The 27,806-nt window shown below is 46.0% G+C and overlaps 1 protein-coding gene across 1 annotated transcript; it reads left to right on the top strand.

Moving 5' to 3' along the window:
• LOC137299737 (protein-lysine 6-oxidase-like) lies at positions 1–27,590 on the top strand. Its single transcript, XM_067968677.1, has 7 exons — positions 1–652; positions 11,125–11,233; positions 17,232–17,369; positions 20,033–20,189; positions 21,846–21,941; positions 25,961–26,076; positions 27,394–27,590. The coding sequence occupies exons 1-7, from the start codon at positions 1–3 to the stop codon at positions 27,398–27,400; spliced, it is 1,275 nt and encodes a 424-aa protein (XP_067824778.1). The 3' UTR covers positions 27,401–27,590.
• Positions 27,591–27,806: the final 216 nt, after the last annotated feature.

The following is a 27,806-nucleotide window of genomic DNA, read 5'->3' as shown; positions in this document are numbered from 1 at the left end:
ATGAGAGAATTCCTTGCAATTTGTTGCTACTTCCTTTCGATTTGTGGAATGAGTTCTGTGGACGGGCAAGAGAAACCGAATGGATTGTGGAGGCAGAAGATCCAGTGGGAAAATAACGGGCATATGTACAGCTTATTGAACAGCGGGGCGGCTTACCGGCCCCCTGCCCATCACAGTAGGGCAGAGAAGCAGAGTATCTACCTGAGCAGCGGCGGGGAGAGCAGACAGGGAGGCAGCGGGGCCGCCAGCCGGCCTGGAGTCAATGCTGGCCCCTCTGGGACTAGTAGTGAGCCATCCCGGGAATCCCGTCGCCCCGGGAGGACAGCGACAGTCCGACAGGTTCCTGGAGCCCTGGGTGTCAATTTCACGCGGGGGATTCTCCCGACGGTGGCACTGGAGGGAGGGAATCCCCCGCCGCGGGGCGGCGTCACTCTCACACCTGAGGGGGATCCCCGCGTACATGCGCGCCCCAGTTCCCCGAGGCTGGCGGAACGAGCCGCCGGCAATTCGGATGAAATGCAGGCGGACGATCCACGGAATCCCTTCAAGAACCGGAATAGCGTGTTTTACAACGTCTACTCCTCGTCCTCACGGTCGTTCCGGCCTGGGGTCCGCAGGAGAATGGGGCAGGGAACCAGGTACTTCCAGAACGGTAAGTCTACCTCGTACTGATGCGGTGGTTCCAGATGGGATCGGGGGAGGGGTTGTATTTATCCTTTGAGCAATAGATGGACAAGGTCAAATCTCAAGGAAATTGCAGCGAGGGGGAACTTTTTGGATCCAACTGTCCTCTGGCTACTGAACCTTGCTGGGGTACAATTCCACAAGTGCTAGTTGCCCTCTGATACCTCGCCCAAGGCTGCACTCTTCGTGTGTGACGCCTACAGTGAATGTTGGCAGGTTATCCAACCATGGACTTCAATGGAAAGGAAAATCAAGTATTATTGCTGTTTCATCAGGAGATTTATGCATGGAGGCAGAGGGCATTGCTGAGGTACTAAATCACTACTTTGCATCAGTCTTTACCAAGGAAGAAGATGCTGCAAAAGTCACAGTAAAAGAGGAGGTATTTGAGATACTGGATGGGCTAAAAATTGATAAAGACGAGGTACTAGAAAGGCTGGCTGTACTTAAAGTAGATAAGTCACCCGGTTGCTGAGGGAAGTAAGGGTGGTGGGGAAGCTTTTAGAAACAATAATCTGGGACAAAATTAATAGTCACTTGGACAAGTGTGGATTAATAAAGGAAAGCCGGCACGGATTTGTTAAAGGCAAATTTTGTTTAACTAATTTGATTGAGTTTTTTGATGGGGCAACAGAGAGGGTTGATGAAGCAATTTGTGTACAGCAAGGTTGCACTAAAGGAAATGAAATAAATTGTTGTACCATTGTTGAAAAAAGGAGAAAGAGATAGACCGAGTAATTATAGGCCAGTCAGTCTAATCTCTGTGGTGGGCAAATTATTGGAATTGATTCTGAAGGACAGTATAAATTGTCATTTAGAAAGGCACGGGTTAATCAAGGACAGTCTGCATGGATTTGTTAAGGGAAGGTCGTGTCTGACTAACTTGATTGAATTTTTTGAGCTGGTAACAAGGAGGGTCGATGAGGGTAATGCATTTGATGTAGTGTACATGGATTTTAGCAAGGCTTTTGGCAAGGTCCCACATGGCAGACTGGTCAAAAAAGTAAAAGCCCATGGGATCCAAGGGAAAGTGGCTAGTTGAATCCAAAATTGGCTCAGTGGCAGGAAGCAAAGGATAATGGTTGACGGGTGTTTTTGCAACTGGAAGGCTGTTTCCAGTGGGCTCAGTACTAGGTCCCTTGCTTTTTGTGGTATATATTAATGATTTGGACTTAAATGTGGGAGGCTTGATCAAGAAGTTTGCAGATGATACAAAAATTGGCCGTGTGGTTGATAGTGAGGTGTAGACTGGAGGAAGATATCAATGGACTGGTCAGGTGGGCAGAAAAGTGGCAAATGGAATTCAATCCAGAGAATTGGGGAGAGTTATAGAACAAAGAGATCTAGGAGTACAGATTCATAACTCCTTGAAAGTGGAGTCACAGGTGGATAGGGTGGTGAAGAAGGCATTCGGCATGCTTGGTTTCATTGGTCAGAACATTGAATGCAGGAGTTGGGATGTCTTGTTGAAGTTGTACAGGGCATTGGTGAGGCCACACTTGGAGTACTGTGTACAGTTCTGGTCACCCTATTATAGAAAGGATATTATTAAACTAGAAAGAGTGCAGAAAAGATTTACGAGGATGCTACCGGGACTTGATGGTTTGACTTACAGGGAGAGGTTAGACAGACTGGGACTTTTTTCCCTGGAGAGTAGGAGGTTAAGGGGTGATCTTATAGAAGTCTATAAAATAATGAGGGGCATAGATAAGGTCGATAGTCAAAATCTTTTCCCAAAGGTAGGGGAGTCTATAACGAGGGGGCATTGATTTAAGGTGAGAGGGGAGAGATACAAAAGGGTCCAGAGGGGCAATTTTTTCACTCAAAGGGTGGTGAGTGTCTGGAACGAGCTGCCAGAGGCAGTAGTAGAGGCGGGTACAATTTTGTCTTTTAAAAAGCATTTGGACAGTTACATGGGTAAGATGGGTATAGAGGGATATGGGCCAAGTGCAGGCAATTGGGACTAGCTTAGTGGTATAAACTGGGCGACACGGACATGTTGGGCCGAAGGGCCTGTTTCCATGTTGTAACTTCTATAAGTGTGAGGTAATGCATTTGGGGTGGGCAAACAAGGCAAGGGAGTACACAATAAATGGGAGGATACTGGGAGGTGTAGAGGAACAAAGGGACCTTGGAGTGCATGTCCACAGATCACTGAAGGTAGCATGACAGGTAGATAAGGTGGTTAAAAAGGCATAGGGGATACTTTCCTTTATTAGCTGAGGCATAGAATATAAGAGCAGGGAGGTTATGCTAGAACTGTATAAAACATTGGTTAGGCCACAGCTTGAGTACTGCGACCTATTTTCCTTAGCAGAGGGGTCAGGGACCAGGGGGCATGGATTTAAAGCAATTGGTAGAAGGATTAGAGGGTAGCTGAGGAAAAAACTTTTCACCCAGAGGGTGGTGGGGGTCTGGAACTCACTGCCTGAAAGGGTGGTAGAGACAGAAACCCTCAACTCATTTAAAAAAAATACCTGGATGTCCACTTGAAGTGCCGTAACCTACAGGGCTATGGACCAAGTGCTGGAAAATGGGATTAAGCTGGATAGCTCTTTTTCTGCCGGCACGGACACGATGGGCCGAACGGCCTCCTTTTGTGCCGTAACTTTCTATGATTCTATGAAATGACCAATCTGTTTTAGTGATGTTGGTTGACTGATAAAAGTTGGCCAGGGCACTGGAGGAATTCCCTTGTTCTTATTTGATTAGTGCTATGGGATATTTTACACCCACCCGAGTGGGCAGATGGAGCCTCTGTTTAACATCTCATCCAAAAGACGGCACTTCCGACAATGCAGCACTCCTTTAGTACTGCAGTGTCAACTTAGGTTATGGGCCCGATATTACCAGGGCGGCGGGTTCACGGCGGGGGGGGGGGGAACGATTGGGCACCTGGGTAACGCGCCCGGTGAAATCAGTCTGCCCCGAACGCAATCGCAGGCTAATTGGATCCACTTGCCTCTTGTTCTGGGTTCCCCGCTGCTGAGCTGCGCGGCGGGCAGACTGCGCATGCGCAGTAAGGTCTGTCAGCTGGAGGAGCTCTATTTAAAGGGGCAGTCCTCCACTGACTGATGCTGCATGGAGCAGCCCAGGGGGAAGGCTGCTCCCAGGTTTAATGATGCCTCACTCCAGGTATCATTGGATGGGGTGAGGAGGAGGGGGAGGACAGAGATCTTCCCCCCCCGGCGGGCGGGAGGAAGCGGCCTGCCTCTGCCACCAAGAAGGCCTGGCTCGAGGTGGCAGAGGAGGTCACCTGCACCACCAACATATCGCCCACCTGCATACAATGCAGGAGGCGCTGCAATGACCTAAGTAGGTCAGCCAAAGTGAGTACACTTACTCATTCCCCTACACTCCGTCTGCCACATCACCGCCCCCACACCACATCTCCTTCTGCACTGCCAACACTACTCTGTCACATCACCCCTCACACCCACTCAAAGCTCATCCTCATCTTACCTGCACTTACTCACCTTGCCAGTACTCATCCTGCCACTACCACTCAACCCAATCCTCATACAATGTCATGGCTCTATCTCATACTCACCCTCTCATGCATCTTTTTCACAGTCAGCCTTACTCAACCTGCCACTACCTGTGCTGCAGCCACAGGGCATGCATCACATATGTGCAGTAGGAAGCGTAAGGCAAACATGTCGTGAGCATGAAGGGGACGCACAAGGGTGTTTGAGGGTTTGCCATGGTTTTTACTTATATTTAATTTCTGATCAACTCACATTACATATTATATTGGCACCGCTACTGCCACGTCTTTGCGAATCGTGTCTGGTTTGTGCAATAATGCCCTTTCCTGAGGATCACAATGAAGCCCCACACCTGATGCCACCCATTGTGTCACTGCAGAGTGGGTGTAGGTGTATTTGCAGGGCTCTTTTGTGCAGACGCCTGAGAGACGTCGGCGATGTCCCTGGTGGCACCCTGGAAGGATGCGGAGGAGAAGTTGTTGAGGGCAGTGGTGACTTTGACAGCGACAGGTAAGAAGATGGTGTTCGGGCCAGCCGGGAGCAGCTCGGCATGAAGGAGGCTGCAGATGTCCACGACTACATGTCGATTGACTCTGAGCCTCCGTGTGCACTGCTTCTCACAGAGGTCTGTAGACCCTGTGGCGAGGGTAGTGCCTTTTGTGACGCATTTCTCTCTGCCGTTGCCCTTCCTCCTGCTGTGCAGGTGGATGTGTCACAGCACTGTGTTGTGGAGCTCCATGTGTCAGAGGTGGACGGCAAGGCTGGTGACGCTGTTCGTCCTCTGAGGAGGTCATGATTGCAGCTACGGCGGCCCCCATCCGGAAGATGTACATCTGAGGGGGTCCGCAAAGTGTCTGGACCCCGGGGTAAGTGTGCAAGTTGGTGAATTTTGTTGGTAGGCCAAACTTTGTCCAAGGTGACAGAGTGGCCTCCTGCAATGAGTGAGGGTCTCCCCCCCCCCCCCCCGCCCCCCGCCCCGCCACCTGTCAAATGGACCTTTGCAGCTGCCACAGGCTGATGGCTGCAACACGTCCATTTCAACTGGGAGTGTTTCCCCCAGTACGGGAAACAGTCCCAGTTGTTTGTAAAATCCCACCCCATCTAAAATATCTTGTTAATAAGGTCTGTAAACAACCTGAAATACCAAAATAAATAGCTTAAGCGGCACCCTGCCGGCTTTAATTGCCGGCGGGAGTCCCACATGCGGGGGCTGCGCGCACATGTCAGCGCGTCTGTGGGAAACCCGGAAGTGGGCGGGTTGGAGCCGGGCTCCCGCCCCGCCCCGGGAATCCCTGATTTTCGGAGCCCCCCCCCCGCCAGGAACGCACCCGATCGCTGGTGCTAAAATCGACTCCTATGTGTCAAATCTCAGGAGTGGGGCTTGAAGTCATGTCCTTCTGACTCAGAGGTGAGAGTGCTACCTCTGAGCCAAGTTTGTAACAAAACTCTGACTGCATTCAGAACTATTAAAGGAAGTCTAGGTCCAAAACTCTCACATACATCTGCATGAAATTTGCCTTGCTGTGCCCTCTTCAGGTGCACAAATGCAAACACCAGAAAAATCATAGAGGAAATTCGGGTGCAGTTTTTGCAGGAGCAGAATGGGAGCGAAGGATTAATGCCCATTTTTCCTCTACATCGCACCCATTTTTCAGGTCTTATTTGGGAGTAGAGCAGGAGATAATCAGCCCTTTGGTCTGCTCATTGTGATACTAAAAATGCTCGTTTAGAACAGCTTAACTACTCCACTAGAAATACCAAACTGACGAAACTTTCATGAAGGTATTTGTGATCCAGTTACACACACTGACAAGAGAACTTCTTACCTCCCCCCTCTCACAGCTGTGTTGAACAATAGCAAACATGATTTTGGTGGTTGTTTTGTGTGTGCGTTCGCCCTCCTCCATCCCACCAAAACAAAATGTTAAAATAACTGGTTATGGGACAGGGTTATTTCTTCAATGGGCACCTTTTGAAATGAAAAGCTGTGATGGGAATGTACTGTTTTACAGTTGAGACAGGACTCAAAATTCCCACTAATATGCTAGTCTGAGACCAGTACGTTTAGCACTCAGCCAGTAACACCGAGGGGATCATTTTAACCTAACCTGCCCGGTGGGATTGGATTGACTGCCTGTTTTACACCTCACCCGATTTTTACTTTCCATTGAAGTCAGTGAAAAGTAAAATCAAGTGGGGTACAAAACAGGCAGCCAATCCAATCTCGTCAGTTTCCCGCTGGGTTAAAATCCCCCCCGATTGAGTTAGTGAGAGCAGTGAGAGCGTATCATTGTAACGTGTTCAATGCTGTCACTGGGCTTCAGTGTATTGGTACTAACATGCTATAGTAATAATCACACCTAAACCCACTGCATTTTAATAAAAACAGGAAATGCTGGGAACATACAGCACAGCAGGTCAGTCAGCATCTGTGGAAACATCAGATAAGTTAATGTTTTTGTGCTAGGTCCTTCTTCAAATACAAAAGATGAAGGCAGGTACAGCAAGCAATTAGGAAAGCAAATGGAATGTTGGCCTTTATTGCAAGGGGGTTGGAGTACAAAAGTAAGGAAATCTTACTACAATTGTACCTGGCTTTGGTGAGACCTCACCTGGAATGCATACAGTTTTGGTCTCCTTATCTAAGGAAGGATATACTTGCCTTGGAGGTGGTGCAACGAAGGTTCACTAGATTAATTCCTGGGATGAGAGGGTTGTCCTATGTGGCGAGGTTGAGTAGAATGGGCCTATACTCTCTGGAGTTTGGAAGAATGAGAGGTGATCCAATTGAAACATATAACATTTTGAGGGGGCTTGACAGGGTAGCTGCTGAGAGGTTGCTTCCCCTGGCTGGAGAGTCTAGAACTAGGGGGCATAGTCGCAGGATGAGGGGTCGGACATTTAAGACTGAGATAAGGAAGAATTTCTTCTCTGAGGGTTGTGAATCTTTGGAATTCTTTACCCCAGAGGGCTGTGGATGCTGAGTCGTTGAATATACTCAAGGCTAAGATAGACAGATTTCTAGACTCTAGGGGAATCAAGGGATATGGGGATCAGGCAGTAAAGTGGAGTTGAGATTGAAGGTCAGCCATGATCTGATTGAATGGCGGAGCAGGCTCGAGGGGCCAGGTGGGCTACTCCTGCTCCTATTTTTTATGTTCTTATGGACAAGCATTTTAATCAAATCAGAATAAAGGCGGGGTGGTGGGGGGGGGAAAGGAGTATGGGTAGAATGACCTGTAACCTGCTTAAAGGAAACCAGGAGATTGTTAGATGGCTGAAATGGCCTTTACATCGATTATGGTAGTAGCATTAAAGACATTAGAGAAACTAAGACTGTGTGAATAGCTAAGGCAGTGAGAGGTGCACCTGAGGGAAAAGGCAAGAATATGGGAGACACTGGAGATCCAGAAAGCCTGCGGATCAGGTATGAAATTGAAGTAGAGAATACGGTAGGGTCTGCTGCCCCGAATGGTCAGAAGAAGATGTGCAGCATGCACCTGAAGTTCCGATAGATGTTTCTGGTGGGTTAGGTCCTCTGTCAGAAGCGACAAATTGGAAAAATACTCCAAGTATGAAAATTTTACATACTCATGCTTACATTGTGCTCCTTACTGGTTCCTCTAAGGTCACAAGGTTTTATTGCTGTTAATAAGCACATCCTGAGATGAACTAATTGCTCAAAGTTTAATTAGCAAGTATTTTCTGTTGCTGGAGAATTTTCTCTGAGACAAGCAGGAAATGATTGGCTATTTCCCTACCTTTTTTTTTAAAGTGTGACACCTGGGGCCCGATTTTACCAGGGGTGCGGGTATTCGGCGGGTAGGCCAGCGGGCGCGTGAAATTAGTGGGTTGCCCGCGTGATCGTAGCAGGCAACACACTAATTGGATCCAATTACCTGCTCCTCCGGGGTCCGCGCTGCTGATCTGCGCGTTGGGCGGGCTGCGCATGCGCAGTACGATCTGTCAGCTGGAGGCTCTCTAGTTAAAGGGGCAGTCCTCCACTGACAGATGCTGCAACCAATGGAACAAATTACAGCATGGAGCAGCCCAGGGGGAAGGCTGCTCCCAGTTTAATGATGCCTCATCCCAGGTATCATCAGATGGGGTGAGGAGGAGGGGGAGGACAGAGATCTTCCACTCGGCGGGCGGGAGGAAGCGGCCTGCCTCTGCCACCAAGAAGGCCTGGCTCGAGGTGGCAGAGGGGGTCACCTGCACCACCAAAATATCGTCCACCTGCATACAGTGCAGGAGGCGCTCCAATGACCTCAGTAGTTCAGCCACAGTGAGAACACGTAGTCTTTCCCCTTTCCCCTACACTCCGTCTGCCACAACACTGCCCCCACCCCACATCTCCTTCGGCACCGCCAACACTCCTCTGTCACATCAACCCTCATACCCACTCAAACCCCATCCTCATCTTACCTGCACCTACTCACCTCGCCAGTACTCACCCGCCACTAACACGCAACCCAATCCTCATACAATCTCATGGCTCTATCCCATACTCACCCTCTCGTGCATCTCTCTCACGGCCAGCCTCACTCAACCTGCCACCACCTGTGCTGCAGCCACAGGGCATGCATCACATATGTGCAGTAGGCAGCGTAAGGCAAACGTGTCGTGAGCATGAAGGGGATGCACAAGGGTGTTTGAGTGTTTGTCATGGGTGTTACCTATATTGAATTTCAGAACAACTCACATCACACATTATATTGGCACCACCACTGCCATGTCTCCACGAATCCTGTCTGTTTTGTGCAATAATGCCCGCTCCTGGGTATCCCTATGAGGACCCACCACTGATGCCACCCATTGTGCCACTGCAGAGTAGGTGCAGGTGTATTTGCAGGGCTCTTCCGCGCAGACGACTGAGAGACATCGGCGGTGTACCCGGCTGCACCCTGGAAGGATGCGGAGGAGAAGTTGTGGAGGGCTGTGGTGACTTTGGCAGCGACAGGTAAGCAGATGGTGCTGGGGCCAGCCAGGAGCAGCTCGGCATGAAAGAGGCTGCAGATGTCCACGACTACATGTCGAGTGAATCTGCACCTCCGTGTGCACTACTGCTCGGAGAGGTCCGGGGAGCTGCGCCTCGGTCTGCGGACCCTGTGGCGAGTGTAGTGCCCTCTGCGACGCGTCTCTCTCTGCGGTAGCCCTCCCTCCTGCTGTACAGGTGGATGTGTCACAGCACTCTGTTGTGGAGCTCCACGTGTCAGAGGTGGACGGCGTGGATGGCGAGGCTGGTGATGCTGTTCGCCCTCCGCGGGGGTCATGACTGCAGCTACTACGGCCCCCATCCGCAATATGGACATCTGAGGGGGTCCGCAAGGTAGACACATGTCTCCGGACCCCGGGGTGAATGTGCAGGTTGGTGACTTTGACCGTCAGGAGGTGGGTGGTGGAGGCCACACTTTGTCCCAAGTGACAGAGCGGCCTCCTGCAATGGGTGAGGGTTTCTCCCCCGCCCCCCCCCCCTGTCAAATGGACCTTTGCAGCTGCCACAGGCTGACGGCTGCAACACGTCCAGTTCAACTAGGACTGTTTCCCCCAGTGTGTGAAACAGTCCCATGTTTCTCCAAAATCACACACAGTCCCTTAATCAGGTCAGTTAATGACCTGAACAAGCTAAATAAATACACTCAAGTGGCAACCCGCTGGCTTTAATTGCCTGCGGGATTCCCACCAGCGGGGGCTGCGCTCGCACCCCCGCACATCATCGGGGAACCCGGAAGTGGTCGGGATCGTGGCGCGATCCGGTCACGTGCCTGGATATCGGGATTTTCGGGGCCCCCCCGCTGGAAACCCACAGGAAACCCGACGGTAAAATCGAGCCCCTGATGTGTGACTGACACATCTTTATATATAGGTAAATACTAACTGATCTCTATGGCATTGCTCATGATGTTAGAGCACAGTTTAGCTGCCAACTTGGCCTGCTCCTTTGAGGCCATTCCAGGCAAATCAAGCTAATTTAGCTACACTAAAACTGCCGAGGTCAATCCGAGAGAGAGCTGTTGCAACTGCTTGAGAATTTCAGGCTCCAAGTCAATGATCAACTTCTTTTTAAAGATTGTTTTGCATCTGTAACAAAGTGTGAATTCTGCAGTGTGATCAATGCATGCTGGAAACAAAACTTTCAAAAAGCTTGCATTCATATAGCTCATTATCATGTCTCTCAGAATGTCCCAAAACATTTCCCATCCAATGAATTAGTCAATTTAAATTTTAAAAATCCCACAAACAACAGATAAGATGAATGATCAGTTAATTTTTCTTTGGTGCTGTTGGTTAAGAGAGGACTGCTAACCTGAAGTTTCTTCAAACATTGCCTTGGGTTACATGGATAATGCCCCACATGTAGGAAACTTTTTATTGTAGGCTTTATAACAATTGCCTCTAAGTAGGATTGTCATTTGTCCAGTTTTGGACCATAAAGTCATTTTTTTGAGTGGTGTATTTGGAAATTGCTCAACTGAAAACCGGACACCAAAATGATAATTCTTAGCTAGCAGTCCACTTCCCCACTTATTTCAGTGTCTCATGATACAGATGCATTAGCTGTTAAGATTTTTGACAAATTTTAACGATCAGTAAAAACAAATATCTGAACTTGAGCCATACCCATTACTCCTGACCCACCCATATCCTGCCTCCTGTTAGGTTTAGAACGAGGCACAAGGTGGCATCCGTATATCCCAGAAACATCTGTTTGCACAAGTGAGGCACAGGCAGTGTGTATTTTTGTTCATGGTTTAATTGAGGAGTGGTAACTCACATCAGCTATAGGTCTCACCCTTCAATGGTTTTGCAGCCACACATTCCAGCTGTTGGTGAGATTTATATAACCTCAAGATGTTGCCAGTGTCTCAGATAATGTATTTTGTGATGAATGATCTCAAAGTACTGCTGATTAAGGATACTCAGTGCAAACATGCTTCCATTTCTTTTCCAGGGCTTCCTGACTTAGTTCCTGATCCGTATTATATTCAAGCTTCCATGTATATCCAAAGGGTGCACATGTACGCACTGAGGTGTGCAGCTGAGGAGAACTGCCTCTCAAGGTATAGCCCACCAATCATGGTAATGGACCACTACATCTAGAGATCAAAGTGACGATCAGCTACCTCAGATATTAATCTTATTCAGATCCAATTAGGAGAGCTTGTGGCTCCTCAAAAACGGAGTCCAGACATTTTATCTGAACTTACATTTTAAATAAAGCACAAATTTATGATATTGTGTTACATAATACAGAGGCATAGAATACAATATAATTTAGTTTATTTAATTCATTTGGTTTCTCCCCCTCTAATTTCAGAGAAATATATTCCTGTAACTTGCATGTTCGTATGTCAGAATATATATATTTTCTTCCTATAATAACACACCACTGACATCATAGGTCCACTGTGATGTTAGGGATGGAGGTTAAAGGACACATTGGTTATTTCTCATGAAAGTGGATGTATAAAAAGGAAACTTGTGTATGTGAACTATGAGTATAGTGGATTGAGAGGGGATGAGTTTAAGATTTTTTTTACATAAATGCATGTCTGTCTTTCTGTCTGTAAGCATTTTCTTGTTGGGTTGAAGCTTGTACATACCCTTAATCCTCCACGTCTTACTTTTATCTTTACTGTGCTGTTGAAAATTCAATATATAATGTGCAAGTGAGAAGCCCATTGAACATTGTTGTTAGGGAGATGACCATGTGATTGATAATAGTTCACAGACATTGACTGAGGGAGGTCTCTTCATGGAAAGACCAACTGATGGTCATTGGAACATAAAAAGCCTGCTCTCGTTAGGCTCTATTTGCCTTTCCTTCTTGATTTCCACCCCCCTCCCCCCCACCCCACCACCTACACGTCTTCTCACCATATCCTTAAATCCCTTCTCCTTCTAGAAATGTATCTAACAGCCTCCTGAACCTGTTTATACTGTGTATTGGAATGGTCAGTGTGCTGGGTACTGTAATTGGGCTAGTCTAGTTGTGTTGCTGCAATGCAAACCAAACACAGGCAAAACAAAAATTTACTAAATGTGAAAAATGAGAAACTAACTCTTCGACTGTCAGCAGGCCCAGGGAAATTTCTCTCCTCTTGGGTTGACCATGTTTTTAAAATCCCGTACATTGACACTAAAGCACTAATAAGACATTGAAACAAACACTAATAATACAGCGTTGGGGTAGATCTTCACTTTGTGTGAAGTGTAAAATAGGTGATGGTGAGTCGGCAGCACGTTTTACATCTCTCACGATTGGCTGCTGATTCACTATCACCCATTTTACACTATCACACAAAGTCAAGATCTAGCCCATTGAGCTTTATTACTGGAATATTAAACTGATAAATAAACACCAAACATTATTATAAGTATAATTTAAAAACTTGTGTATACTTGTGCACCCTTTGTCTTCCTTTATTCTCTCCCTATATACTTCTGTGTTCCCTCTCTTCCCTCTTTCCTGCTTCTATTATATTAACCATCAATTTTTTCTCAACATTTTTGGTATTATTTTTCTTAAAGAAAATTACTTTTAATAACTTGCCTCACCTCATTTCCACTGCCTGACTTAATTTCCTCTCTTTCCTGCTGCCCTGGAGAGGGGAAAGATTGATCGTCCAATCATGCCAGGCCACTGTCTCACGTACCAGTTTCAAGGAGGCATTGGAAGAGGCCCAGAAACAAGAGATATGTGGCCCAGGAAGGGACAAAAAAAAGAGGAGAAACAATGTAGGCTGGCATGCCAACAACATGAGGAAGGTCTGGCTGTGTAGCAGCTGTTGCACTTGAGGATTGGCAGTTGTGGGTAAGGGTATGTGGTTGGCATTAAGTCTGCATAGCTGGAATTTGTTTTGGCACCGACCAACACAGCTGAGTATTGAGGACTAAGATGGATAGCAACTACTTGCCCGATGGCCAAACCAAACTTAAGTTTCCTCTTCCAAAACCTTGCTAAAGGCAATGAAAGACGTTGGGCCATTCAACCCTGAACACACAACAAAGTCTGCTTCACGAGCTGTGGTGAAGCAATACTATTTTTTAAGAAAACATGCTTAATCTCGATCATTGATGTTGTGTTATAAAATATACTTCTTTCTCTTGCTGCCTCCTCTGAAGGCGCTGAACCTTGCTGGTGTATAGGTCCAGTCCCTGACTTAAATTTATGAGCCTAGATGGTGAGTGTCAGCCAGCTATTCAGCTATGGAGGGATCGCAACTGAGCCCGATCCTGGCCTCGTCTGACATCCCACAGGGGCACTTTCTGCCAAAGTTTAAGATTGGCCCCCTTATCTCATTCATTCTCCCTCCCAGCCCAGGGGTGCTGCAGCCAATTATATTACTCACTACCACCCTGACTAAAATCAGTTGACAGTGAAAATTGGGGGTTAAAGTTGGGGGTTTGCTATTCTGTTTGGTTCAGTTAATTTTATTTGTAGGGAGCCATTATCATATTTAAATGACGCTGCGCAATGGTGCAGCCAAAAGGAATATGAAATTCCATTGCTAGTTTCCCTTCTTCCAGCACTAGCATTCCAGTAATTGATAAGGAATATAAAATTCCTTTTGAAAAGGAAGAATTTAAAGGATACAGGGAAAGGGCAGGGAAATAGGATTAGTTAGCTCCTTTTGAAGATCTAGCACCAGCACAACTGGTCTCCTTCTGTGCTGTAATTTCTATGAAATTAACATTTTTGAGTCCATCTCAAATAATCACTTAACAGTACTGCAGTGGTCCTGATCCTTTTAAGAGGAAGTTTTGTATTTTTTTAAAACTTAAACAGAAAAGTGTGGTGACATTTCATTCAGTGCCACAGGTTATATAACTGAAAAAATTCAGTGGAACGTAATGATGACCTGGCAACAGTAAGACATGAAAAACATGGCATGATGAAGAATATACAATTCATAAAAAATTAATATCCTTCAGATGTGAGACTTGGCCCAATTAGTTTAATGTGATCCAAATCTATTGAAGTCGGAATTAGAACACAAGCTTCACTTGTGGTACTGTCTGAAATACAACAGTCCTAAAATCTTTGCCCTTGAGAAAACACAATTACTAATTCCTCCTGCATCACCTGCTCCAATAGTTTGCTTTGTTATTGAGAGGTCTGGTTGATGGGCCAAACCCCATAGCGTGAGACATCACCAACCTTAAAAAGAGTAGGAGAGATGAGGTGAACCAAGCAATGCTGGTTTGGTACTGCCAAGCTAGGGTTTTAAAAGCCAGCCGATTGTAAAGAAAGAACTTGTATTTATATAACACCTTTCACGACCTCAGGACGTCCCAAAGCACTTCACAGCCAATTAACTACTTTTGAAGTGTAGTCACTGTTGTAATGTAGAGAAACGCAGCAGCCACTTTGCACATAGCAAATCCCACAAACAGCAATGAGATTAATGACCAATTAAACTGTTTTAGTGGTGCTGGTTGAAAGATAAATGTTGGCCAGGACACAGGGAGAACTCCCCTGCTCTTCTTCAAATAGAGATCTTTTACACCCAACTGAAAGGACAGACTGGGCCTTGATTTAATGTCTCAAATGAGACATTAAATCAAGGGCACCTCCAACAGTGCAGCACGCCCTCCATATTGCACTGGAATGTCAGCCTAGATTACGTTCAAGTCTTGGAGTGCAGCTTGAACCCACAAACTTCTGACGTGGAGGCAAGAGTAAGACCAACTGAGCCAAGGCTGACCCAAAAGAATCTTCCATTCTTCATTGTAACTGTTCTTTGGTCACTTTCCTACTCCTAGCAGTTACCTGCATCTACAAGTCTGCTGTCCAATAAACATGTCCTCCTATTTAAGGCCTATGTTAGGAATTAAGACCTGATGATCCATTCTCAATGGCCAATCTCCAGATCAATACACTAAAATGGGCTAGGGATTGTTTGCAGCCCATTTTCCCCTTCATCTAGCTCCACCTGTCTCTAGGCTTCCTGTCACGTCCTCCATGGCTGTGGCGTGTTAGCAGAGTCGGAATTCAGTACTAATCCCTGTCCTTCTGTCCAGTGAGAAGAAGTGAAGGAATGTTATGGGAGAAGGGGTTTTCCCAGCACCCACAAATCACGTGAAAAGGTCCTATTCAAACTCCAGAGCCTCTAGCTTTTGTGGGGCTATCAGTCCCATAATAGTTTTTTTCCCCTTCCTGAGGAATAGTGCCTGGTTTCTACATGCCAAATGCCAAGGATGGGAACGCCGCATGTGGAGTATTGCGGGTACAGAGCTGTGCCCCAACACTCTGTGGTACAGTGTTTTGAACCATTGCAGACAGCTAAGCAAGACAGGGTTTTGATTGTGGCCCTCAACAAAAAGTTAGCGAAAAGCACTGCTGTAAACACACCAGCCTGCAAGTGGATTTGCCTTAGGTCCTGAATGCTCCCTGTTTTTTCTACCGTTCCTTATAGCCACTGTTCCCTGGCTATAAGGAACATCTGTCTGACTACATTCACGGCAAAAGCCGCTTTTGGTGTATTTCCTCCCTTTTCAGCTGCCAGACCATCATTAAGTTTTGGCTGGATATTCGGCAGGGTGATGATGCCTGTTATGTAATCTTGTGGTAACAGGGTGAAAAATCACCAACACTTTTCTATTTAAGAAGAAAAACAAACTGCTAGGTTTTTCCTTTAAAAGAGATAAGTGAGCTTTTCAAGACAAAAGCTTATTTTTGTGGTTGCTCAACCAAATTAATTCTGTTTTGATACTCCAAATCCACACTGACAGTGAGCAAAATGGATTACTGCCCAAATAAAAGCCGTGAATGTTCTTTACTGTTTTTATTTTGTGTACTCATCAGGGTGAGGCATGTTAGTGCTGGGGAATGGAACATTTCCCCAAAACAGGCACCCAGTGTGAGCATCAAACACTCTCAGGTCAGGTACAGCATGGGTTAGATACAGAATAAAGCTCCCTCTACATTGCCCCATCAAGCACTCCCAGGTCATGTAAAGTACAGATTAGAAACAGTGCAAAGCTCCCTTTACACTGTCTTATCAAGCACTCCCAGGTCAAGCACAGCACAGGCTAATGGTAGAGAAAAGCTCCAGCTTTTTTAACAGAGCACTAAAAAGTGGATCAAGGAATTTTATTTGTGCTAATTTGCTGCACGGTAATGTGTGGCTTGTAGGTTTACCATCTGCTACTTGTGTGGTGCATTGCTTTGCTGCACTGCAACCAATTGCAGCCCCAAGTTCAGTGGCAGCACTGTAGGGTAAGTGAGGTGTTACTGCTACTTGCAGTGGAGCCGAGACTCGCCTAAGAAAGCTGTTGCCCTTGAAGGGAGCAATGCCATGGAAACTGCTGGGAGCCATCTTCTCTGGCCTGGGACTGGTTGAGAGGTTCAGATCTCCTGTACTCACTAGCGACATGGTTTCTCACCCACTGGTCTCTATGGAGCTTCCCCAGCCATCAGGGAGTGTCAGAACGTAAAGCTTTCAAACAATTTCACATAACTTAAATTGAGTATTGTGCAGATTCGCATCCCAGTGTAAATGTTCATTGATGGGATGACCACTCAAATGGTCTTACATCAGACAATCCAATTTTCACACGGTGGAGGTCATTTTCAACTTTGCCCCATTGATTTCAATGGGATGAAAATCCAGCAGGTTAGGGATCAGCTTCACCAGGTTACTACCCAGGTGGTGAAGCTAAAAATTACCCCTGATATGTCCAGAAATTTCTGAACTGGACACTGAAAGCCTGATTATAAAATTAAAAATGTCTTTTTTTAATTTACTACTCTGTCTCATGATGTGGAGAAATGAGTTCTTCAGACTTTCAGTTCACTTCCATAAACAAAGCAAAGATGAGAACTCAAGCCCCAAACCCCCTCCCTGTCTTGTCCTGTCTCCTGTCTGCATCTGGATGCCGTACATGTGCTGTACTCTCTAGTTTCCTGTACAACTGTTGTCATTTCAGCTAAGTATAATTACATTGGGAAGAGTGGTGCTTTTCAAATACTTGGCTCAAATTATCCTACTCAAATAACAGTTGTTTTTTTGGAAATAATTTTGTGCTTAAAGCATGTCTGACTTTCTGCTTTAGGTCTGCCTATAGTCCCAGAACGAGTGACCTCAGCATTAGGGTGCTTCTACGGTTTCCTCAAAGGGTCAAAAATCAAGGAACTGCTGACTTCCTCCCTAACAAGCCACGCCATACCTGGGAATGGCACAGTTGTCACCAGTAAGTACAACGAATGTAAGTTTGTTTCCAGGCAGGGAATTAATTGCCAGTGTGATCTAAACATGTCTATCCTATCCTTTGCTGTGGATGATTGAGTTTGTGGAAAAAATGAACCTTTTTGTCCAGTGCTTCCTACTAACTTATAAAGAGCCGTTGCCAAGCAGTATTGTGCTCACAAGCTGCCGTCAGAAATGATGCAACACACTGCACTGTGGAAAGGTGAGCTTCTTCCACAAACCCCATATACTGAGTACCTGATCTGAAACATATCACTGTGAGCAATTGAAAAGTGGCATTTCACAACGCAACACAACACAACACAGCACATGCTATAGTTCAACAGAGCCCTATCACTTCTTCTATTGATGCTGGATAGTCTTGCTTCATTAAAGCATTCGTTTGCTTTTCCATAATGGACAGGAGAAGAGAGGGAACATGGCTAATATCCCAGCTTTGTCACTATCCCAGAGTCAGGCAGACTGAGTGGAAGCCCAGAGGCACATGGAACAGCAAATCTGCTGAGGACCACAGGTGAATGACCCGGGCTATATTATAAACACTGCTGCTTCAGATAGGAATCTCATCCTCTTAAACTGTGTGCTGACGCAATCTTTTTCAGAAAGTTTCGGAAACATTGTGAACATCTAGTTGATTATTTTCCTCTGTAAATGATTCAGCTTGCATGTCCTTCTCCAACTGGACAGTTGAACCTTGGATTTATTTTAGGAGTACAGCTGGTGATGTCCCCATGATTGCCCTGCAGGGAGTGGGATTCAAGCACAGTGAGTGAGAGGACCTTGGTGTCACATAAAATGTTAATGATGCTTCCTGACTTGGACCAATGACTACTTGGTGACTGAATAAATCACATTCCATTCTTATATTTTGTTGAATTACGGGGTTTTCACTTTGCAGTTTTATCCATGTTCCCGTGAGGTGGCCTTGTTCATTACCTATTCCATTTCTCTTCTTTCTAATCTCGTTACTGTAGGCAGGAGAGCAGGACAGTCTGAGTTTGGAGATCTTCTCAATGTAGGTATTAGTGGTGCCGCATGTTGTCCAACAAAAGGCTGCATTCCGTTCATTTGGGTCAGTCTCTCCGTCAGTTCTTCTTCGGCCTATGATGGGTCATTGTGCGACTGCAAGCTAACTAGTTCAGCCAGGGACCATCGAAGCTCACTCATCGAGATCAAATACCATTTTACCATTTCAAAGAGGTCCTGCCCATTATGAATTTAACCAAGAGTTTTGGCATTCTCATATTTAAACACTTAGGAAGAAAAATGATCCATCATAAATTACAAATATTTAAACATTGAGCTGTGAGAATGAGCAGCAATGTTTGTATGAGCAGCATTGCCAAGGTAGTGCTGGAGAGTTGACAGGCCTTATTTCTCATAGAAGACTGAAAAATGCAAAGCTTTGGGCAGATTTCAATTTTGAATTTTTCCCAGCACATTCAGGCATGTGTGTGTGTGTGTGTGTGCTATCAAAAAGTGAATGACCATGCAGTACAGTCACGCTACTGTTAAGTGTCACTAGTGTACTTATTCATTAAATGGTAAGGAAGGTCTTTAATTCAAAATACCCATATGTCTATGGGGAAAAAGTGAATTTGTTAAAATATTCATTGTGTTTTTTAAAAAATCTAATTCCTTTCCACCATTTTGAATCTAATTTCTTCCAGGGCTGCCCCGGTGACATCACTGATAGAAAGGTCACCGTCACTGATAGAAAGGTCACCGTCACTGATAGGGAAAGGTCACCTGTGTCCTGGAGTGGCTCCATATATTTGATCGGGATTGCAAATTCAGATTGGTCTAGGAGCTGATGCAGAACTGTCTGGCCCTGGGAAACTGTTAACCTCTCCTTTAAGTTCACTGGAGACCTCAGCTTGTATTAAGAGCTACCCCATCCTCTGAGCCATGACCTTTATGTACCTTGAACATACCCAGCACAAATTAAACACATTTTCATTTCAGGTACTCACTGTTAACATCAAATATTTTGCGATCAATTATAGCAAGAATCAAGTACAGAGCAACCTCCTTCGTAGTGCCTTAACCTGAGCCTTGTAAAGGCAGCTTTACTACAAAAGTGTGTCAGCCTCCATTATCCACAGTGGCCATCCTGTGGTTTATCTGAGTGTGATTGCTAACTTATTACCAATTTGGGCTGAATTATGGGTACTTTATGGGCTTTGTGACCACTAGGAGCTGGGTTGAAACTGGCCAAAGTGTTTCCTTCCTACATTTTTTCCCCATTTCTCTCCATGCTGGGATACCATTCCACGGCCAACTGAAGCCCTCCAGCACCTGATCCACATAGTCATTGCAGGATATTCACCTATGGAGGTCATCACAGCCAAGCTCAATCATACATTAACTTGAAATTCAAATACCCACATTTTCCAGCAATAGTCATTGGACAGGGATCAGGAATGGTTATTTTGTTTCCTTTCCCTAACCCAGGGACACTGAAACCAATGGGAGTGTCCCAACTTATGCCCCAGCGTTGATGAGCTAACTTGGCACAGACCCGATTTTGAAATTCCCGATCTGTTTGCCGCAGTTCCACAGTGGTAATTGTACCTGTCCGTAAGCTACTAGGGAATATCCATTTCTAGGTACTATTACATTATCTGTGTATTTCCTTCACTTCAGGCACTATCACAGTATGGATCAATTTAGCCATTATGATCTGCTAGAGGTCACCAGACAGAGGAAAGTTGCTGAAGGGCACAAAGCCAGCTTCTGTCTTGAGGACACTACATGTGACCCTGGCATTCGAAGGAGATACGCATGCACAGCACATACTCAGGTAAAAGGATGCAATTACATCAATAGCTTGTTGGCTGGTGTGGGTTTGGATACGCACCAACCACTAGACATGTATTGCTGTCAGATGGGTAAAGACAAACCATCGTTCTCTTTCTTGTTCGGTCTCATGTGCCATAACAGCAGGAAACAAAGTGGTACCAGATAGGAGACTCTGTGCAGCAACAGTATGTCTCCTACCCCCGACAAAAATAACACCCCAGTCCAATCTTTCCTGTTTAGGAGTTCAAACCCCAACTTGGATTTGACCTGGGATTTTCAATCTCACCCCCAGACATGCCAAACGTCCAGGCTTCATGTGGACAGTCAGCATTTTCAGGTCATTGTCTGCTCCCCTCGGGGCTCCTCCCCTCAGGACCGCTCCAAACTCCTATCTCCTATTGCTGTTGCAGGGCATTAAATATCACTGCACACTCTGAGGGAATTCTCTTAAGATCAGGAATTCCTGCTTATGGGAAGGAGCTTTCAATCTGCTGGAACAGAAGCAGCAAGAGTTAGGAGATGGGAGCAGCACTGAAGGATGGGAGGGGAGAGAGGAGCAGGGATTGGCAGTGGGGTGTGAGGGATGGGGAGTTGTGCTGGGGAATTGGGGGGAAGGTGAAGAGAGTGCCAGCAGAAACTGAGGGAAAAGAGTGCCAGCATGAACTGGGGGAGACGGGTGTCTCCATGTCACCATGACAACCGTATAAAGAATTTGAAAACAATTTACCGATCGGGTTTAGTAACCAAGTGAACCAATACATATCCACAGTGGCATTCAATTTCGCCACTAGAATAAGGTGATTGGCAAAAGAACCAGAGTGGAAATGAGAATTTTTTTTTATGCAGCGAGTTATGATCTGGAATGCACTGCCTGAAAGGGTGGTGGAAGCAGATTCAGTAGTAACTTTTAAAAGGGAATTGAATACATACTTGAAAAGGAAAGATTTGCAGGGTTATGGGGAAAAAGTAGGGGTGTGGATAGCTCTTCCAAAAATCTGGCACAGGCACGAAGGGCTGAATGGCCTCCTTCTGTGCTGTATGATTCAATGATTCTAAGAAATAAGGGAGAATCCCTGCAATTTGTGCCACAATTGTGTGCTGTGCAAGTATGCAGTGTTGGGATACCTGTAGTTCCATGGGTGTCGACACCTCACCAAAGTGGCCATCCTTTATGTATGAGCCTTGGCAATGAGTGTTAGCAAGTTATTTGACTGTGGAGGGCATCACAGCCAAACTTGATCCTGTTCTCACCTAACGTATTTATGTACTCTGATGCAGACTCACGCACTTTCCAAGCAGGGCTATCTACGGTATAGTAATCAGGAGCCCAGGGAACACAGGCTGATTTTTTTTTCTCTCTTTCCTTCCCCATCCTCATTGCCCCTACCACCACTTGGCATGGACCAATTTTGAACCTGGGACTTTCTGCCCTCATTTTAACTTGCTGAGAGAGTTAGATGAAGTAGGGAGAGAGGAGGCTCATTTGGAGCATAAATACTGGCATACACCAGCTGGACTGAATGGCCTGTTTCTGTGCTGTAGACTTGATGTAACTTGATGTGTAAAAAAAAAAGTTTAATACATTCCAGAACTATAAATTTGTAACTGATAGATTACATTTTCACAGCTGTTTTAACACATTCCACTTTCCCAATAGGGATTGGGTCCTGGTTGTTATGATACATACAACGCAGATATTGACTGCCAGTGGATTGATATAACAGACGTCCTTCCTGGCAACTACATACTAAAGGTACTGAACCATGTAATCCTTTCTACCACTGGGACTGTATCACAAAGATAGTTTACAAGCAAAAGCTTGTCTGGCAACTGATCCTCCTCCCACCTCTAGCCACCAATCCTCTTCCTGTGTCTCTCGCTTTCTCCCTCTTGCTTTGTAGGTCTGTGTCTGTCTGTCTCTCTTTATTTTATTGATACTATTACGGTCAGTGTTCCTCTGAACTTCCCTCTCTTGCTACTCCTAAACTCCAATATTCCAGTAATATATAACCTATCTTGATGTTTATGGGGATTTATTATTGTAATATTAGTGTTTGTTTCAGTATATAAGCTAAAGACAAACAAAACTGGTCAGCCCAGAGAGACTGGAGTTTCCCTGGACCTGCTGGCAGTCTAACGATTAATCTCTTACTGCTTTCCTGATGGAATTCATACTGAAGAATTACTGATTGTGGTACGTTGGTGTAGTGGTTATGTCACTGGCCTAGTAATCCAGTTAGGCCTGGACTAATAATCCAGAAGAACATGAGTTCAAATCACACCATGGTAGCTTGAGAATTTGAATTCAGTTTTACAAAATTTGGAAACTGACCATGAAAAACCCAACTAATGTTCTTTAGGGAAGGAATCTTGCTGTCCTTGCATATTTTATGTGACTCCAGTCCCACACCAATGTAGATGTATCTTAACTGCCCTCTAAAGTAGTGTAGCAAGCCACTCAAATGTACAAGGGCAACTCTTTTGGGCAATAAATGCTCACCTTGATAGCGACATCTCAGGAATGAATTAAAAAAAACTTCAGTTGAGAAATTGGTTGATTGGCGTACCATCGTTTTGGGGTATTGGGGAACTGTGCTCTGAGATTGACAGTGTATTATCTGAACTAGGGAAGCAACTTTGAAAAATCACTAAAAGGGACAATCAATCTAATTGCACTTTAGCCATGTCAGTAGCTCTAGTTTGAACTATGAGAGAAGGTTTGAGTTGGGTGTATGTGTGCATTGGGGGAGGTGGTGTGTGAATTACAGAGGTGTGAGTTTCCTTTGTTTTCTTAGACTGTGACTTGTTCCAATATGGGAGGGTGGAAGTGATGGCGGGTCATAGGGTTTATTCCCCCTTGCTGGTCCCTGTGGACCCATGCCCTTTTGTATTCATCTTGACAATCTTGGCTCATCCTTTTGGCTTAGGATCATATGCACATAATAGCACAGCTGCAGTTGTAAGTCCTTCTAAGACAGCAAGATACCGGGAAAAGGAAAAAAAACTGCTGGAAGTTGCAGTAGACTTTTGATTGACATTCACAGGCTGCTGTTGTCTCCCAGTCACATGGCGTGAGGAATCTCACATAGACCGTCCACATCTCAGTCTGTATAAAAAATGTGACGAAAGCATGAAAGAATCCCAATTCTTTGTTTTTAATTTATTTCAGTTTTCTCTACTCTCTTGAAGGGGTGGATTCTGACTTGGGTACAGGTTCCATGAGTGCTGGCTGGCCTCCAGTCCTTTGCACCAGTGATCATTCATCATACATGAGCCTAGACGGTAAATGTTGGCAGGGTATTTAACTGTGGGTGGAAACGCATCCAAGACTGATTCTAACCTCACGTGACGTGCAGACATAATCGCATTTTCCAGCTGCAATCACTGGACAGTGATCAGGAGTGGGAGCATCGGCTGATATTTTTCCATGTATAAATATTCCTTGATTTCCCTCTAAATCATGGTGCCCCAACCTGACCTGGTTGACATCAACAAAGGATTGCCAGGTCTTTAGCAAGCCGTATGCTGAAGCTCAACAAAGAATAAGCTGATTTACATTCAAACAGTGGTCTAGAAAGTCGATGGCGCTGACCCTGTTTTACAGGCATTAAATGGGCATCTATGGCTCCAATATGGTAGTCGTCGTGCTCGCTCATTCCTGGCTGGAAGTATGCTGCCCACCATATTGGTTAGGTAAGGCGTCCAGGGCCCGCGCTTGAAATTGGCATTAGACGCGTTGCATATGGAAATCCACATGCATTGTTTCAAGCTCCTTTGCCAAATTGGTCTGCAAATGACCACAGCATGTGCAGTGATTGCTGTGGTCAATTTCTTCAGGTGCTCTGCAGCCAAACCAGTGGTCCTCAAAGCGCTCGCTGGAGGCTGCCACCGAAAAGGTAAGGTTCACGTTCTTTACCTACCATATTGTGGAGCCACGAGGACCAAGAGTGCTCCTCCCAGCTCCATGTTAAAATTACAGGCTACTGCTACCCACCACACTTATTCTTCCTCCCACCCCCCCCAACCCTCCTGATTGCCTACAACCTCTCCCAGACTTTCTGGAGGCCCTTGACCGCAGCCAGTCAATGTTGCTGTCCCCTCGTGACTGGCAAGCTGCCTTTGGGGCACAAGTGGTGCCTGCTGCTCACTGGTACTATCTTAATGAGGCTGGTGGACTAATTTGCTGGGGTCCTGCCGTCAGCCTCATTGGGCACCTCCGGTATGCACTGCACCGGGATCACGCCCTGATTCAGGCTGTAGTCTCTGAGGCTGTGAAATGCGCTCTATGAACTGAGTGGCCTTTTCTCATTCTTTCTATTTCTTAAACTTGCCTCTGCCCTTAGTTGACAAGCATGGGCTGCTATTGACTCCGTCTTTTGGAGTGAGGAAAATCACGTACAGAACTTCTCCGTCTGTAAAAATGCGATAAATGCAAATTAACCATCAAAGAATCCTCAGGATATTTTTTGATTCTGCATTGCAGTTTTCTTAGTTCCTCTCAAGGGATCAAGGGAAATGGGGATTGGGCGGGAAAGTGGAGTTGAGGTTGAAGATCAGCCATGATCTTATTAAATGGCAGAGGAGGCTCAAGGGGCTGTATGGCCTACTCCTGCTCCTATTTCTTATGTTCTCCACATGCATTGTTTCTCACTGGGGAACGGATTCCCAGGCATTGACTCATACTAGAGTATGGGTTTCAGAGTCGCTGACTCTGGCTGGGGTACAGTTTCCCAGGAGCTGACTCTCACTGAGTTATGGTTCCCCGGCTGCTGACTCGCTAGGATATGGTCCCACAGGCAATCACTCGTGCTAGGGCACAGATTTCCCAGGCCCTGACCCCTGCTGGGGTACAATTCCCCAGCCCTGACAGCTCCCCGGGTGCCGCAGCTTGCTGGGGTACAGCTCCCCGGGTGCCGAAGCTTGCTGGGGTAGAGCTCGCCGGGTGCCGAGGCTTGCTGGGGTAGAGCTCGCCGGGCGCCGAGGCTTGCTGGGGTACAGCTCCCCGGGTGCCGAGGCTTGCTGGGGTACAGCTCCCCGGGTGCCGAGGCTTGCTGGGGTACAGCTCCCCGGGTGCCGAGGCTTGCTGGGGTACAGCTCCCCGGGTGCCGAGGCTTGCTGGGGTACAGCTCCCCGGGTGCCGAGGCTTGCTGGGGTACAGCTCCCCGGGTGCCGAGGCTTGCTGGAGTACAGCTCCCCGGGTGCCGAGGCTTGCTGGGGTACAGCTCCCCAGGTGCCGAGGCTTGCTGGGGTACAGCTCCCCGGGTGCCGAGGCTTGCCGGGTGCTGGCCACCTCCAATACCTTGCACGAATGACCATTCTTCATGTATGATTTTAGATATTGAGGGGGTAATTTTAACCTAACCCGTTGGGTGGGTTCAGGTCTTGCACACATTTTACACCCCACCCAATTTTACTATCCATTGACTGTTTCCCGACCAGCAGGTTGGGTTAAAGTTACCCCAAGTGTCAGCGGGGCTTTAAAGGTGAGCTTGATCATGTTCTCCCCTGAAATGCTCACTTTCCAGCACAAGTTACTACACATCGATAGTACTCTGGCTGATTTTCTACTCCCTGACGGAGGTACACAGAGGCCAAGTACAGCTCCATTACGGCTGACCTAGCTGAGATGAACTAAGTTGGCACCTGGGATTTTCCTGGTCAGTATCACACTGGGTCGTGCAGTCACCAACTGACTATTGGGGTTTAATGTTCCACACTTTGTATTCTTTTGCTCTTATTCATTCAAAAAAATCCTTGTTATGCCCATTGTAGGTTTCCGTGAATCCAGGATTCCTGGTTCCAGAATCGGATATAACGAACAATGTAGTCAGATGTGATATTCTCTATACTGGGAGCTATGTATCAGCCAGGAACTGCAGAATTACAAGGTTAGTATTGGTTTGTTAAATTGCAGGTGAAGCTGTATGTATTGCAGATGTTGGGGCCCAACTGGTTGCAAATAGGACTTTTATTTACAATACTTGATGTATTCTATGGTTCTTATAATGGGGACCACTAACAGAATCATAGAAATTTCAGCACAGAAGGAGGCTATTTAGCCCATCCTGCTTGTGCCAGTGTCAGTTCTCTCTGAGGAGAGATCTACTCTAATCCCATTTCCTCATACCCTTTAATATTTTTTCTTTTCAACTCCTTTTAAATTGCTGTAACTCACTTGGCTCCAGTCACTACTTGGGGGGTAACACATTCCATATTCTGATAATCCTTCATGTGAAAATAATCCCTCTTCATGTTCCTAGTACTAATGCTGGGCCTATGCCTTCCCACTATCGATTCACTGACCTGTGGAAATAATCTTTCACTATTTAACCGTTCTTCATTTTGAGCATTTGTTTGACTCCCCTGTGGGCCTCAGCAGCTCAATGTACCTATGTCCTTCCATCCACATCCTGCCAACCCTCTCTTGTAACTGATTTGGATTTACTACTTTAACCCTGACCTCACTGTCAGCTCCATCCTCTCCCTAATGAAATCTTCCAAGGCAGTTTTACTCAGATTATGGATTGGGGGCCACTTGCAGCAGACCCAGACCCACTGTGCTTCGTGGCTCTGCCAATCCATTCAAGGCTATGGGATGTTGCTCGAGCTGGGATTCAGTGCTGTTCCCTCTTTGTAACAAATTGGATAGCCAGATGGTGAAGGATAGACTATTAGAGCCTGGTGTTCAGTTGCTTCTAGGTCTTTATTCACAGAGATCCACATTACCCACTGTGCACCTCCTAGATAAGCTCTCATATAAATGGATACAGGAGAGCCCCTAATTGATATGCACCACCTGACTACAATTAACACTAATTGATATAAATCATATGGATACACTCTTGATGTCCAGCTTATAAAAAACAAAGGGCCTCTATTAGGAGGTAGGGTGACCTCTGAATCCATAGAGAAAGTAAAAGGCATTTATTAATCTATGAGCTACAGTTCTAATAGAACTATCAGTTTCCTCTTCCTATGTGGTAGTGCCTCCATTTAGTAGTTGCCGACAATGGGATGATTGAAATTAGGAGCTCACTGAAATGCTGGCCCAGACTCATTGTCCTATCACTCTGTGGTGCAGCAATCTTGACTGTGGCCCTTGAGCAAGACATTGGCTGGGAGTGTGACCATCCTAGGCTGGTTCTGATGAAGGAGCACTTATTCCAATGCAGTTATAATATTTTAAAAACATTTTCTCTCAACAGATTCTAAGGGCAAGACCTGTGGGCCAGATGGTGAATTGCTGGACTCTATAGTTGGTCAGAAGTGTGTGTACTCTCCTGCTTTTTGCTTGTTTAGTTTTGTGTTTGTATTTAACAGCTTTATGGAAAAAGTCAATGATTTTAGTTCTGCTTCAGGCCTACAACATAGTGATGTCAATTTAGAATAATAATTACACCTCTGCAGGGAATTTTGTGGTAATTCTAATACAATTTTGCAGCCTCCAGAAGGTTTCCCTTTTTTATGATCTGCAGTTTTCTCTTCCTCTCTTCCCCTCCTCCCCCCCCCCCCCCCCCCTGCTTCCCAGTACAGTTCTCCTCAAGCAAGGGTTGTTAGTCACAGAGAGCCCTGACTTAATATGTGTCTTGCTGAGATACGGGAAATATAGTTTTTCTGG

The sequence above is a fragment of the Heptranchias perlo genome, chromosome 29, assembly GCF_035084215.1.
Source record: "Heptranchias perlo isolate sHepPer1 chromosome 29, sHepPer1.hap1, whole genome shotgun sequence".
NCBI lineage: Eukaryota > Metazoa > Chordata > Chondrichthyes > Hexanchiformes > Hexanchidae > Heptranchias > Heptranchias perlo.
This window is presented reverse-complemented; position numbering and strand designations above follow the sequence as displayed.

What these genes read in the sequence shown, in the direction of transcription:
- LOC137299737 (XM_067968677.1), top strand. Translation starts at nt 1, where the DNA reads ATGAGAGAATTCCTTGCAATTTGTTGCTACTTCCTTTCGATTTGTGGA. An exon ending in GAGGAGAACTGCCTCTCAAG is followed by an intron (nt 11,234 to 17,231) that starts GTATAGCCCACC and finishes TTTCTGCTTTAG; the next exon opens with GTCTGCCTATAGTCCCAGAA. An exon ending in GAATGGCACAGTTGTCACCA is followed by an intron (nt 17,370 to 20,032) that starts GTAAGTACAACG and finishes CCTTCACTTCAG; the next exon opens with GCACTATCACAGTATGGATC.